General features: G+C 43.7%; 1 protein-coding gene across 1 annotated transcript in view; it reads left to right on the forward strand.

Moving 5' to 3' along the window:
• The window catches only part of RAB31 (RAB31, member RAS oncogene family), a 150,780-nt gene that overhangs the window by 57,777 nt on the left and 76,910 nt on the right, over nucleotides 1-16,093 (forward strand). The window contains exon 2 of the mRNA XM_023228514.2: nucleotides 6,048-6,127. Coding sequence (XP_023084282.2) covers nucleotides 6,048-6,127 — 80 coding nt within the window. The remainder of the gene's footprint in view (nucleotides 1-6,047; nucleotides 6,128-16,093) is intronic.

Here is a 16,093-nt window from a genome sequence, read left to right on the forward strand (position 1 = left end):
TAGTTTTTTCTAATTCTGTGAAGAAAATCATTGGTAGCTTGATGGGGATAGCATTGAATCTATAAATTGCTTTGGACAGTATGGCCATTTTCACGATATTGATTCTTCCTGTCCATGAGCATGAAATGTTTTCCCATTTGTATGTGTCCTCTCTTTATTTTGTTGAGCAGTGAAGGACCTTTGAAGAGGTCCTTCACATCCCTTGTAAGTGGTGTTTCTAGGTATTTTATTCTCTTTGTAGCAATTGTGAATGAGAGTTCACTCATGATTTGGCTCTCTGTTTATTATTGGTGTATAAAAATGCTTGTGAGTTTTGCACACTGATTTTGTATCCTGAGACTTTGCTGAAGTTGCTTATCAGCTTAAGTAGATTTTGGACTGAGAAAATGGGATTTTCTAAATATACAATCACGTCATCTGCAAACAGAGACAATTTGACTTCCTGTCTTCCTATTTGAATACTCTTTATTTCTTTCTCTTGCCTGGTTGCCCTGGCTAGAACTTCCAATACTATGTTGAATAGGAGTGGTGAGAGAGGACATCCTTGTCTTGTGCCAGTTTTCAAAGGGAATGCTTCCAGCTTTTGCTCATTCAGTGTGATACTGGCTGTGGGTTTGTCATAAATAGCTCTTACTATTTTGAGATACATTCCATCAATACCTAGTTTATTGAGAGTTTTTAGCATGAAGTCGTGTTGAATTTTGTCGAAGTCCTTTTCTGCATCTATTGAGATAATAATATCATGTGGTTTTTGTCTTCGGTTCTGTTTATGTGATGGATTGTGTTTACTGATTTGCGTATGTTGAACCAGCCTTGCATCCTGGGGATAAAACCAACTTGATTGTGGTGGATAAGCTTTTTGCTATGCTGCTGGATTCAGTTTGCCAGTATTTTATTGAGGATTTTTGCATCGATGTTCATCAGGGATATGGGCCCGAAATTTTCTTTTTTTGTTGCATCTCTGCCAGGTTTTGGTATCAGGATGATGCTGGCCTCATAAAATGAGTTAGGGAGGAGTCCCTCTTTTTCTGTTGTTTGGAATAGTTTCAAAAGGAATGGTACCAGCTCCTCTTTGTACTGGGAGGTATAATTGTTAATCTGGAGGGTTAGGAAGCTTGAAGGAAGCTTGAAGGAGTCCAGGAATGAATCAAGTATTAGTGCTTGGTTTGCATGGATTGCTGTTGCCTAGCGTTTTGTGTGGCAGCAGCCAAGAGGTTGTGGTTCCTGATTTCATAATTATAGATTTACATGTGATTAATAAGTGTGATGACAATTCAAACAGCAGAGGTTGTCATTTCAGAATAAGTGGTTGTTCTCAGAGAGGAATCTCACATGAGGGATCCATTTCCCAGGAAATAGATGGAACCAATTGCTGGGCATGAGCACCTCTCTGATATCAACTATACGAATGAGTATACAATGAAACACTATCAGGCCCACAGGTAGGGTTTTACTATACTTTATTTCAGGTTCTGGAGTCAGAATTGAGTTTATTCTGATGTCTCCCCACCAGTCAATAATTTGAGCCTCTTTCATTACTGTTAAGGCTACAGCGCTGTCTTCAGAGCCTGTCAGGCTATGAGTAACTTGAGCTATGCAACGTGAAACCAGAAAGCACTAATAAAGTACTTGTGAGTTCCAGAAATTTGACTTTTTTTTTTTTTTTTTTAAGAAATTTAGGCTGCTGTGGTGACTCGCGCCTGTAATCCCAGCATTTTGGGAGGCTGAGGCGGGAGGATCGCTTGAGCCTGGGAGTTTGTGTTAGCCTGGCCCACATAGCAAGACCTTGTCTCTGCCAAAAAAACCCTAACATTTAAAATTAGCTGGGTGGGGTGGTGCACACCTGTAGTCTTGGCTACTGGAGAGGCTGAAGCAAGAGACTCACTTGAGCCCAGCAGTTCGAGGCTGCAGTGAGCTATGATTATACCACTGCATTCCAGCCTGAGTGACACAGCAAGACCCTGCTTCTTAAAAAAATAAAGGAAAAATGTTCACTTAGAGAAGTTGATTTAACCTAGTAAGAGCCTTAAGAGGTTTTGACTAGGACTCAAAAGTTTGGTTCTGACTCTACCAACCTGCTATGTGACCTTGAGGAAGTCACACAGTTTCCTTTTGACCAAAACGAGGGGACTGGACAAGATGGCATGTGGTATTCTCAGAATCTTATGAAATGGAAAAAAATATACATAGACCGGTTTCCATCAGTGTGACCCTCAAGACAGGCCTCCCTGGTCCTGGGTCTCTCTTCCAAGGCTCCTTCTTCACCCAGTAGGCTTCATTCTCTTTTCTGAGTCCTACCTCTGTGTCTTCACATGCGACAGCCACGATTCCCCTGGCACGTTCTTTGTGTGTGTGTCACAGGCCCCGCGAGGTTCCTGCGGGGAAGGGCAGTCCCAGCGCGGAGTCTGACTCCTTAGCCTGGCTCCTGGCTCGTCCTCAGCAAACCGCGGGTAGGGTGTGCCCCTGGTGGCCGGCCGAGGAACAGCAGTCGCCCTGGAGGTCGGGAGCTACATCCACCTGAGCGGTCCCAAGCCAGGGGTCAGAGAGGATGCGATGGTGGTGGTCTTTGTAGAAATGTTTCCTTTTCTGAGACACACTAAAACTTTGTCTATCCTTTTGTCCTGTTATTTCTTTCCTATCAGGTGTGTAAGAGTGTACATTTGGCAGTGCATTATAAAAGAGGTGAAAGTTAAAATGTTTTAAAATAAAGAAACAGTGACTAGGTTGTTTGACTGAAAAATCAGTGCTTAAATCTACATTTGAGCAGACTTGCTGCTGTAACTATTCAGACAAGTTGGCGCTGGCGCTTGAGCCCTTTGTGGAGGATGATGAGTAGAGCTGAACACCGAGCGCTGTCAAGTGGCTTTTTCCTTTTCCACCTGCAAGGGCATTTTGGGGCTGGCCTTGCAGGATTTGTTTGTCGGCAGCTTTGAGACTTGTGTCTTGTTTTGAGCACATCCCTTGGGACACTAAATGATAGATTCCAAAGGGGTGTTCTCCAGAGCAGTGCCCCCTCCGAGAAGATGCACCCTCAGCCCTGTGCCCCGAGGGCACGTGAGGGAACTGGGCAAGCGCCTGCAGCCTAAGGAGGAAGGCCCCAGGGCAGACAAAAACCAGGCGAGGTTTCTCGCCGGGAGATAGGGTGAGCCTGGATTTCAAGGAAGGAAGAAAGGAGTAAATCGAGAGTTGTCTCCTGAGCTCAGGGGGGCCACAGGTGAGGCAGCCCCGTCCCACCACTGTGTGCTGGTCCTCCTGCCGTGTGCCTGGCCCTGCTTAAGAACTCCTGGAGGCCAGGGAGGGTGGAGCAGTATCTCCCCGCCGGTGGGGGCTAGCCTGCTGTTGGCATGGGAAAGGGAGGCTTTGGGGAAAGCCTGTAGGGTGAGTGAAGAATGAATGAATGAAGGAATGAATGGAGGAGCCCTGAGAAAGAGAATTCCTAAACTGCGATGGAGAAAGGTAGAAATGAGAGTGGTCGGTGTTGGGGAGAGGTCCCCATCCTGCCTTCTTGGCAGTTTGTAGGAATCAGTTGGCCTCATGAAAGTGTGCTGCCTGCCGCAAGGACCGTTTTCCTAATCTTCAAGGGCAGGGCAGGGCAGGCTGTCACAGTCCCTCGGTGTCCAGTTTCTTGGGGGTTATGTGGGCTAAAGCCTGGCAAGGGTTTGCTCCTCCACAGGGTTCTTAAGAACAACTGAGATGAAAAGAGTTGTGGTTTGGGGGACTGCGAGGGAACGTGAGCCAGAATCCATACTTGGGGTACAGCTCAGAAATAGCAGCGGCATCGATTGGCATCTCATGAGCTGATGTTTTAATTCTGCCGTCACCTCTTTGAACTCTGTGCATCGATCTGCACGATGCAGGTAAACAGCAGCTGTGGTGCTGTGTTGGTTAGGGCTCAGAGGCAGTGCAGGCTGCTCTCCCTGGGAGGCGAGACCTACTGGAGAGGGATTTTCAGATGAGTATTGAAAGCCAAGTCCCCTGTTGCCCCAGGTTTACTGGAATTGTCCCCCAAACACCAGGACTGAGAAGGAGTAAAAATAATTCAGTTTGCCAGCTGGTATTTCAAATCCCGTTTCATATTTCGGTGTCTGAATAAAACCACATTTCTCTGAATTTCAACATTTTGTCCTTGATCTTTTGGCTTTCAAATTTATACCTTTAATGTAAGAGAACCGAATCAACGATTTTTTCCTTTCCTCGATAAGTGACTTTTTTCCCCTTTGTTTATCGTTTTCAGAACGCCTCCGTGGTCCTTTCAGTAGGAACATGTTGGCGATGGCGATCTGTGTTGATAAAGCCTCGGGTCCTGTGTCCTCTGCCCTTCCTGCCTGTCTCAGAACAGAAGCCATTAGCAACTGAGGGCAGATGCTTTTTTCTACTTTCTTCTACTTTTTGGGCACTTCCTGACTGTATTTTCTAACTCCTCTTTGAAATTTTAATTTCTACCATCATATTTTTAATTTTTTTTTTCTTTGAGATAGAGTCTCACTCTATCACCCAGGCTGAGTGCAATGGCACAATCATAGCTCACTGCACCCTTGAACTCCTGGGCTCAAGCAATCTTCCTGTCTCAGCCTCCCACATAGCTGGGACTACAGGCCCATGTCACCACACCCGGCTAATTTTTACATTTTTTTGTAGTCAGGGTTCTTGCTGTGTGCCCAGGCTGGTCTTGAACTCTTGGCCTCAAGTGTTCATCCTACTTTGGCCTCCCAAAGTGCTGGGACTGCAGGTGTCAGCCACTACACCTAGCCATATTTTAAATTTCTAAGAGATTAGTTTTATTCTCTGAATGATCTTTTAAAATAGCATCCTGTTCTTTTGTGTGTGTGTGTGGAGGGGAGCATGTAAATGTCTGGTATTTCTTAGTGTTTATATTGAAAAAGTTAAAAATATAAGTTGAAAGCTGTGTTTGTATTGGGGTTTGTCGACTGCTACACACATGGCCTTTGGTTAGGGGATCCCAAATATCAGGAACTCTAGAGCTTTTTTTCTCTAACCTAAAGGGGAGCCCTCACTGCTTCTGTGTGGGCTTATCCAGCATAGGTCGAATAGCACCTGGCCCCTCCCTTACCTGTGCCTGATGTCCCCAAGCCCAGCTGTGTCTCAGGCAGGCTTCCTGGAGAGTAGAGCTCTGACCCTGGTCATGAGGCTGGGGCTGCAAGGGTATGTTGTTGTGGGGCCTTTCAACTGATGTGTTTTCAGCCGTGCCGTCCAATGCTTGATGTTTTCTGAGATTCCACGGCACGAATTGGCTTTTGCTTCTTTATTGGCTTCTCTCCCTGCCAGCAGTTTGGTTTCAGCTCCTTGATTCTCAGGGACCGCTTGTCCTCCTGGATTTTGTTGATATCACTTGTCTGGTCTTGTCTCTTTTCCTATCTCTTTGACCTTGTGAATTTGTGTCTTTCATTTCTCAAACCACTTTACAAGGGCTTTGGAAGGGAGTGGATATAAATGCGTGCGTTCAGTTCCCAGTGTGTAATTGGACGCTTGCCCTAATCAGCTTTAAAGAATTATTTAAGAGAGAAAGAACTGAGACAAGACCATCATATAACTAAGCAAACTTTGGCAGTTATTACCCAACCATCATATTCTAAAGAGAAAATGCTAGAAACGTAGAAATTAGAATTAGTAGGTCTTTTAGGATGATACCTAGAGAGACAGATTACGTGTCTTTTAAATGCAAGGTTTTGAACAGAGTGAATTCTGTTTCTGCCTAAACAATGCAGTATGTTCGTGTACTTCTCTAGACCCCGCCCAACATTTCAACATTTCTGAAAATACATCCAAGGTAAACATGCTCATTTTTGGTTAAATATTGTATACGTGTCCGACATGTTTCTGAAACTTATTTTTACCATACTTCTTTTCTTTCTGTGAAAGCAATACAATGTGATTATAGAAAATACTGGTAAGAAATAGAAGAAAATATCCCCCCACTCCCTCTCCCAGTCTCATCGACCAGAAATAGCCAGTCCTGTCCTCTGGTTGTCTGTGAGGTCAGAGTTACCTCCCTTCATCTTCATGGTTGTGTCATCCTTCTTTTCCAGGACACTGGGGTTGGGAAATCAAGCATTGTGTGTCGATTTGTCCAGGATCACTTTGACCACAACATCAGCCCCACTATTGGGTAAGTTCCTCTATGTCGTTCTCTTTCACGTTGCTTCCTTTCACAGCATCAGAATGGCCACTCTGTCTGTGCCTGAGCCTTTAGGCAGGGCCACAGTTCTCATCCCAGCCAGTGAGAATCGATCCCAGCTGTAGACTGACAGAAATGCAGGGACTTCTGAGTATGTGCCCAGGCTTACTGTCCCTGTCAGTCATTTTTTTTCCTAGTCAACCTTCCTCACGCTACGTTCCAAGGTCATTTCCTTGATCTCCAAGAACATTATTCTGCAAATCTTGGAGGCATTATTTCCAGATGGAAGACGATACACAGAGCAAACCCCTAGTAGTTCTGCTTTAAGTTGCCTGCTAGTAAACCCTGAAAATGCCATCCACCCATACCTCACCACTGTCTGGAAAGTCTGTGGAGCAGATTGACTTTCCTTTTCTGGAATTATCTTTTTTTTTCTTTCTTGAGACTGAGTGTTGCTCTGTCACGTTGCCCAGGCTGGAGTGCAATGGGGTAATCTTGGCTCACTGCAACCTCCATCTCCGAGGTGGATTCTCCTGCCTCAGCCTCCTGAGTAGCTGGGGTTACAGGTGTGAGCCACTACACCTGGCTACTTTTTTTGTATTTTTAGTAGAGATGGGGTTTCACCATGTTGGTGAGGCTGGCCTTCAACTCCTGACTGAAAGCAATCCACCTGCCTCGCTTCCCAAAGTGTTGAGATTATAGGCATGGGTCACTGCGCCCAGCCCCTTTTCTGGAATTATCTAATGCCAGCATTTCCACTCTCATGTGTGGGGAGGGGTGGAAGTGCATTGTTAAATTCTCCTGAGCTGGGGTGCAAAAGTGTTGTCCTGTGCATCTCCCCTTTCCAGTGGGCTCTTTGGCCGCCTGTGCTTTGGCTCTGCTGTTTGGGAAGTGCCTGCTTTTTCACTCTCAGAACTTGGCCTCCGCTTATTTTTCACCCTGAGGATATCAAGTCTTTGTAGGCAATGTCTGTCTGTCTGTATGTTTTGGGAAACCCGTAGGATTGTTGAGAACGGGAGATGGTGTCAGAAGTGGAGAAAAATCATGGCGGGGAATACATAGATGCTCAAGAGTACTTGGCTGATAGGCCAGTGGTTGGAACTGTGTAGCTGAGAAAACCCACATTTTGTAGTTTGCAAATGACTTAAAGAAACATACTCATGAAAATATCAAGAATTAGGAAAGGTCTGACATTTTACCCTAATTGCAGCCTGCAACTTGTTAACAAGTTAACAGTTGTGACTTGTTAGCCTGACTCAGTTTCAGGGATGCTGGCAGAAGACAGAAGACCCCCGGGTCAGAGACAGAGGCAATAGCAATAGCCAGAATATTCGCATTTTGCATTGGTTCCCCCGGTCCAAATTTCCATAGGGTGACTTAGAGTCAGAGACCTCACATGTAGGAGGTTGTGTGACGGGAGAGGAACCCCAAGCTGAAGGAACCCAAATCTTCTACATAGGGCAGTGAGCACGTCTGTCCTCAGCTAGAGAAAGAGACTCTTCCCCTCCAAGGATGCTTGCTGTGCAGGTTGATCATCCCTAATCCAGAAACCTGAAACCTGGAATGCTCCCAAATCTGAAACTTTTGAGTGCCAAAATGACGCTCAAAGGTGATACTCAAAATGCTCATTGGGATATTTCAGATTTTGGAATTTCAGTTTTGAGATGCTCAACTAGGTAAGTATAATGCAATTATTGCAAAATTAAAAATCTGTATATCCAGCCAGGAGCGATGGTTCATGCATGTAATTCTAGCTCTTTGGGAGGCCTAGGTGGGCAGATCACATGAGGTCAGAAGTTCAAGACTAGCCTGGCCAACATGGTGAAACCCCGTCTCTACTAAAAATACAAAAATTAGCCAGATGTGGTGGCGCGCACCTATAGTCCCAGCTACTCGGGAGGCTGAGGCAAGAGAAAGTGGTGGTTGCTGAGATTGTACCACTGCACTCCAGCCTGGGCAACAGAGCGAGACTCCATCTCAAATAAATAAATAAATCCAAAATTCGAAATACTTCTGGTACCAAACATTTTGGATAAGGGATACTCAACGTGTACAAGCATCCTTGAAAACACAATCCAGAAAAAAGCGTTTACTTGCAAATTGTACACGGTGTGAGAGACCATAAAGAATTGTCTCCCAACATAGGTGCTTGTATGATATGTATACTTTTTATGGAAGAAATTCTTTTCACTCTGCTCTGGAATGTACTTTTTTTCTCTCTCTCTTATTTTTCACTTTGTGTCTGTGTGTGTGTGTGTGTGTGTGTGTGTGTTTTTTTTTTTTTTGAGGCGGAGTCTCGCTCTGTGGCCCGGACTGGAGTGCAGTGGCCGGATCTCAGCTCACTGCAAGCTCCGCCTCCCGGGTTCCTGCCATTCTCCTGCCTCAGCCTCCCCAGTAGCTGGGACTACAGGCGCCCGCCACCTCGCCCAGCTAGTTTTTGTATTTTTAGTAGAGATGGGGTTTCACCGTGTTAGCCAGGATGGTCTCGATCTCCTGACCTCGTGATCCACCCGTCTCGGCCTCCCAAAGTGCTGGGATTACAGGCTTGAGCCACCGCGCCCGGCCTGTGTGTGTTTTTAATAATAAAAAGCAGAACTGATAAGAGTGATTAACTGTGAAGTATGGTTCCAGAAGATGGAGGAGAGATTTGTGCCTTCTACCTTCTAAACTTTTGTTTAAAACTTTTTTTAAATAAATTTCTTTTGTAATGACATTTTTTAAAGTAAAAAGACAGTGCATACTCATAGCACAAATTATGGGCAGTACATAAGAATGACGAGCGTCTAAGTGTTAAGCATAGGTATAGGCATCATAAATGTGTGCCTGGAGGGAGGGTGGGGGATGGATTGCTGGTACCATTTTGGAGACGAACACAGTTGACAGTATTTTGTCTAGTAAATGTATTTCCGTGGTTTGGAGTTTTAAAAACCTTGTGTATTACAGTTGACCCTTGAACAACTTGGGGATTAAGGGTGCTGACCCCTGAATGGTTGAAAAACCACCTATAACTTTTTGTTTTTTGAAACGGTACTTGGCTCAAAAGTCTGGCTCTGTCACCCAGGCTGGAGTGCAGTGGCACAGTCTCGGCTCACTGCAACCTCCGCCTCCCGAGTTCAAGCGATTCTTCTGCCTCAGCCTCCCGAGTAGCTGGGATTACAGGTGCATGCCACCATGTGCAGCTAATTTTTGTGCTTTTAGTAGGGACAGGGTTTCACCATGTTGGCCAGGCTGGTCTTGAACTCCTGACCTCAGGTGATCCACCCGCCTTGGCCTCCCAAAGTGCTGGGATTACAGGCGTGAGCCACTGTGCCCAGCCCCATGTATAACTTTTGGCTCCCCCAAAACTTACCTGCTAATACCCGACCATTGACCTGAAGCGTTATGGAGAACATAGTCAATTCACACATATTTTGTATGTGATATGTATTATGTACTGCATTCTTACAATAAAGTAAGCGAGATAAAAGAAAACATTACTAAGAAAATCATAAGGAAGAGAAAATATATTTACTATTCATTAAGTGGAAACGGACCATCATAAAGGTCTTTATCCTCATTGTCTTCCCACTGAGTCAGCTGAGGAGCAGCCGGAAGAGGAGGGGTCGGTCTTGCTGTCTTGAGGGTGGGAGAGGCAGAAGAGATCAACTTAGAGGTGGGCCCCTGCCATTCAAACCATGTTCAAGGGCCAACGGTCTGTGGAAACTCTCTATGCTTTCTGCTTAGTTTTTCCTGTAAACTGAAAGTGCTCTAAAAAACTGTTATTAGTTTAAACACTATGTCTTAGTTTTAAACATTATGGACAAATTTATACTGTACAGAAATATATAAAATAGAAAGTGAAGGCAGAGGATTTTGCTAGCTCTTCAATCTCACATTCTTCAATTTACATAACCAATATTTAGAGTCCAAAGTGCATGTTGAACATATTTCTTATACGCACTTTCTGTGGACATGCAGGTACACAAGTAGATAATTTCTAACAGTGAAAACGTATCACACTAGCTAACAAGCCACAACATACATTCCCAGTTCACTTAGGTCCTCCTTATTCTTTTTCATGGCTGATTGCCAGCCTCTGGGAAACTGAGTCAGGCTGCCAAGTGATGACTGTTAACTTGTAAACAATTAGGGTATAATACAAGTATGCCCCATGTGTATTCTAAAAATTTATTAGTTCTTTATCTGAAAATCAAATTGAACTGGCATCCTGTATTTGTATTTGCTGGATGTTGCAATCCTCACCTCACCCCTCCTTTGGGCTTAAGGCAGGCTGGTTGGGTTTCCGAGTCTTGCAACCAAAGGGACCTCAATAGAAGCAGGCAGTTGTGCAATAGGGGCTTAGACAGGTGACTCAACTTTAATTGTGACACAGACAAGATTAAAATCTAATTGTTTTGATTATAAAAGTTCATGTTCAACTGGGCATGGTGGCTCCTGCCTATAATCCCAGCACTTTGGAAGGCTGATGTGGGTGGATCATTTGAGCCCAGAAGTTCAAGACCAGCCTGGGCAACAGGGTGAAACTTGGTCTCTACAAAAAAATACAAAAATTAACTGGGTGTAGTGGCATGTGCCTGGAGTCCTAGCTACTTGGGAGGCTGAGGTAGGAGGATCACATGAGACCTGGAGGTCGGGGCTGCAGTGAGCCATGACTGTGCCACTCTGCTCCCGCCAGGGCAACAGAGTGAAATACTGTTCCAAAAAAAAGAGTTCATGTTCACTCTAAAAAACTCAAAGAACACAAAATTCATGAAACTAGGAATTTTAGGGTACATACAGTTTGTTTTACTCTGTGTTCTACTTAATGTATTTTGAACATTTTTTACAGTGTCACATAATCTTCAAAAACATGTTGAAAATATTTTTTCTGACTATACAGGTATTATATACTCATCATAAACAACTGAGAATGAAAAAAGCATAAGGAAAAATATTTTAACCCATAGTCTACCTCTTAGAGGTAACTGCTGTAAACACTTTGTTATTTTCTTCCAGCCCTTTTCCTGTATAAGTTGTGTGCATGCGTTATTTATTCAACATCATGTTGTGAATTTCATGCCATTAAATAGTCTTTAAAAACAATTTTTAATGGTTGTATTTTTCACTTCAGGCATTTAGGTTGTTTAAATACTTTTGTACTTTTATAAATAATGTTATGAGGCTAGACATGGTGACTCATGCCTATAATCCCAGCACTTTGGGAGGCCAGGGCAGGTGGATCACCTGAAGTCAGGAGTTCGAGACCAGCCCGGCCAACATGGTGAAACCCCATCTCTAGTAAAAGTGCAAAATTAGCCAGGCATGGTAGTGCACGCCTGCAGTCCCAGCTACCTTGGGAGGCTGAGGCAGGAGAATCACTTGAACTCGGGAGGCAAAGGTTGCAGTGAGACAAGATTGTGCCATTGCACTCCAACCTGGGTGACAGAGTGAGACTCTTGTCTCAAAAAACAAAACAAAACAACACATAAATAAATAATGTTATGATGTACCTCGTTGGGCATAGATATCCATGTATACTGCTGTTATTTCTTTAGGTTAAACTCTTAGCAATGGAATAATTTAGTCCCAGAATAAAAATATATTTAAGGCTCTCGATGGATATTGCCAAATTGTTTTTTGGAAAGGTTATCTCTGTACCAGCTTTAGATATATATATATATATATCTTTTTTTTTAAACAATTTTTAACTTTATAAAATTGTGAAAGTTTGTATGATTTTGAATTCTTTTCCTCTAAACTTCAAACATTAGCATTTTCTCATAGCTTAATGTTTTTGTTAACACAATTTTACGTGACAGCAGCATGGTATTGTGTACTGTTCTTTTTCCTTTCTTTCTTTTTTTTTTTTTTTTTTTTTTTTGGAGAGAGAGTCTTCTCTGTCATCCAGGCTGGAGCGTAGTGACGCGATCTTGGCTCACTGCAACCTTTATCTCCCAGGTTCAAGCAATTCTCATGCCTCAGCCTCCCAAGTAGCTGGGACTACACGTGCTCGCCACCACGCCTGGCTATTTTTTGTATTTTTAGTAGAGACAGGGTTTCACCATGTTGGACAGGCTGGCCTCAAGCTCATGACATCAGGTGATCCGCCCACCTTGGCCTCCCAAAGGAGTTTACAGGCGCAAGCCACTGTGCCCAGCCCTGTTCGCTTTCTACTTTGTCCCTTGCTTTTCCTCTGGAGTCAATGCTAGGCTCAGCCCCTCCACCCTTATGTATTTTCTTCTTGATATAATTTAACTTCTTGGTTTAAAAATTGATGAAAACTTTCCTCTGGAATTTTGAGAAAATGTTTTCAAACACCAGTTGCAGAAAAATAAAGCTAGTGGGAACAATTTCTAAGTGACATGTGCAGTTTTCCTGGAAGGTGGCATAAATGGAACACTTAAAACATTTGAGTGCTTTTCCAAAAGCTGGTAGATTCGATGGGCTGAGGAACTGGCTTATATTAATAGATTTGATTTGTTCAGCCTTCACAGTGCTGTGAAGACTTTAAGCCAATAGTGAAGAATCAGGAGACTTGCACATAATAAACTTGCATTCCTGGTTTCTCGTGAAAAATCAGTGGGTTTGGAGCCCTGGTGCCCATTCCCATGTAGTGGGAGCCAGCTGGTACCGCTCTGCATGGGTGGCCAGGCCTCCTGGCTTCGCGCCATTCCCGCTAGGTGCTGTTACTATTATGTCCATGAGTATTAATGTTCACACCTAGCCCGCTTCACTCATTTCATGTCCTGCCTGGTCTGTAGACATTTCAGTTCCTGGTCCCGGCACTGCCTTCTTGGCAGTAACCCTGGTGGCCGCCCCCAGGCCCAGGGCGGTGAGGGGACTTGCCTAGGTGTACACAGCCCGTGAACAGCCCACTCATGGCTCACACCACTCTCAAAGCCCACCCTGGTTCTTCCACTGGAATCACATGAGCATTGGTGAAAGGCCATGGGCTGTAAAATGCCATTGCTTCAGCATTAAAAGAGTTAATTCTTATGGCCTCTCTGACTCACACTGAAAAACTTTGGCTCTGCTGTTCAAGCAGATTGCATTGACATCTTGAGTGTGTGTGTGTATGTGTGTGTCTCCCTTTTTATTTCAACTTTTGTAAGGAAATTGTGTTACTTCTCTGCCAGATTTTGGTTTCCACAGATAATGAAGTCAGTTTAGCAGGGCCAGTGCATCTCCCCCACCACTTCGGAGGGTAATCTACACAGAAGAAAAGATGCCTGAGGTTCTTGTTTGTTTGTTTGTTTGTTTGAGACAGGGTCTTGCTCTGTCACCCAGGCTGAGTGCAGTGGCGCAATCATGGCTCACTGCAGCCTCCACCTTCCAGGCTCAAGCGATCCTCCCACCTTAGCCTCCTGAGTAGCTGGGACCACGGGTGTGAGCCACCACACCTGGCTATTTTTAAATTTTTGTTTTTAATTAAATTTTTTTATTTTTGTGGAGATGAGGTCTCCCCGTGTTGTTACCTAGGCTGGATGAGGTTCTTAAGATCAAAAGCCAGCAAAGACTTAAAAACAAACAACAAACCTCAGTCAACCAAAAAAAGCAATGACTGTCATGGTCCTCATTTCAAATACTGAGAGTCTTTCTCCTAGTGGCGAGAGATCAGGAGCACAGAGGGATATGTGTGTGTGAGGTGTGCCTTCCTACTATTATTAAAGTTGCTCCTCACAGCTCACTATGAACCAAGGGGAATTTCACAGGTATCCGTTTCCCTCTTTGTCCCTGCAATCACCTTCTGTTTAATGCAGAGTAGATATTGGCCCCATTTCACAGAACAGGAAACTGAGGGGCTTTACAGGCTGTTTAACTGAGTCTGGCAGCGAGGGCCTCTGCATCTTCTTCCTGATTATGCCACTACATTCTTCTTTCACGAGGAACTAGGCCGTCTTCTGGGATTTGGGTTTTCCCCCCTTTACCTGCACTGTAAAGGGGTTGGACTGGATATTTAATATTTTTTTCTAACATGTTAAAGGCATGAACTTAGTTTTCTAACCCTAAGAGAACTTTTTAAGGGTAGTAGGGTTGCTGTATTATTTCTCCCAGCACCTAGAATATATTGAAGAATAAATGAAAATCTGACTAACATCAGAAGTGAAAACAAAAACAAAACACACAAAAACAAAATGTTGATAGAATTGTCTAGTAAAAGTTTTAAATGAGTTTATGAAAAAAATGAACAAAGTTAAAGGGCAAATGTTAAACTGGAAAAATATTATTTGAAATATATTACTACAAAAGGTTAGTGGAAATTACTCAAAAAACAAATAAGAAAAGGCTGAATACCTCAGTTGAAAAGTGGGCCAAGGTCATGAACTCGAGAAAAATTCCTTTACAAAGAAAAGTACTAGTGAACAATAAATGTTAAAATGATGTTTAAACTTGTGATAAGCATAATGAATACAAGAATAAAATATTTTCTATCTCATACGTTGAAAGAAGTTTGAAAGATTAATAATGGTTAAGGAAAAGGCCATCTCATACACCACTATGGACAGGTGGGTTTGTACAATAGAAGTTTGGCACAGGTAGCAAAAGTGGAGTGTATCTACTTTTATTTTATTTATTTATTTATATATTTCTAGAGACAGAGCCTTGCTGTGTCACCCAGGCTGGAGTGCAGTGGCACAATCATGGCTCACTGTACCCTTGACCTCCTGGGCTCAAGGGATCCTCCTGCATCAGCTTCCTGAGTAGCTGGCACCACAGGCAAAAGCCACTGTACCTGGTTGATTTTTTTTTCTTTTGTAGAGCTAGGGTTCTTGCTGTGTTGCCCAGGCTGGTCTTGAACTCCTGGCCTCAAGTGATCCTCCCACCTTGGCCTCCCAAAGTGCTGGGATTACAGGTGTGAGCCACCATCCTCAGCTCTACTTTTTAGAAACTAAGTCTAAGGAGTTAGTTGTGCAGGGACACAAAGATGTAAGTATAAGGATATTCACTGAATCATTGTTGTAATAGTGAACAATAGGTAACCAAAATGGCCATCGTTAAGGCATCGAATAATTCCATAACATGATGTATGCTCTTCAGTCATTTTAGATGATATTGATCTATATTCATAGAAATGGAAACATTTTAGATGATTTTTTAAATTTTTATTTTTTGAGACAGAGTCTTGCTCTGTCACTCAGGCTGGAGGACAGTGGTGTAATGTCAGCTCACTGTAATCTCTGACTCCTAGGTTCAAGCGGTTCTCCTGCCTCAGTCCCCTACATAGCTGGGATCATAGGCACGTGCCACCACACCTGGGTCATTTTTGTATTTTTAGTAGAGACAGTGTTTTGCCATGTTGGCCAGGCTGGTCTCGAACTCCTGACCTCAAGTGATCTGCCCGCCTCAACCTCCCAAAGTGCTGGGATTACAGCTGTGAGCCACTGTGCCCAGTCAATTTTAGATGGTATTGATCTATATTTATAGAAATGGAAAGTTTTCCAGGACATATAAAGTTGAGGAAAAGCAAAATTTAGATAGAGTATGATCAATTTTCAGAGTAAAAGTTATGTTAAAATAGATGGTCCTGGAAACTCAGAAGCAGATCACATGGAGGGGGTCATACTGCAGTGTGATTGACGTCAAGACCAGTGTTACTTGGGAAGAAGCCTGGGAGAGGAGGAAGGGGAAAGAAACAGAGTCAGGAAAGCTCTTACTCAGGGATGCTGGACTTTCAGGGGTGTGGCTGTAAAATCCTCTGAGGGTGAGTGGGAATGCTTGGACCCTGCACAGCATCCTTTATACAGGGACGTGATGTTGGAGAGCTACAGGAACCTGGTCTCCATGGCAGGAAATTCTCTTCCTAACCCAAATACTATCTTCATGATGGAGCAAGGGAAAGACCCTGGACAGTGGAGAGTCAAGTGAAAATAGCAGGAAAGCCGAGAGTGGGAACATATCAAAGGTGTGATCAGAGGAGTCAAGTGAAAATAGCAGGAAAGCCGAGAGCAGGAACGTACCAAAGGTGTGATCAGAGGA

Source organism: Piliocolobus tephrosceles, chromosome 18 (assembly GCF_002776525.5).
Source record: "Piliocolobus tephrosceles isolate RC106 chromosome 18, ASM277652v3, whole genome shotgun sequence".
In the NCBI taxonomy this organism is placed as follows: domain Eukaryota; kingdom Metazoa; phylum Chordata; class Mammalia; order Primates; family Cercopithecidae; genus Piliocolobus; species Piliocolobus tephrosceles.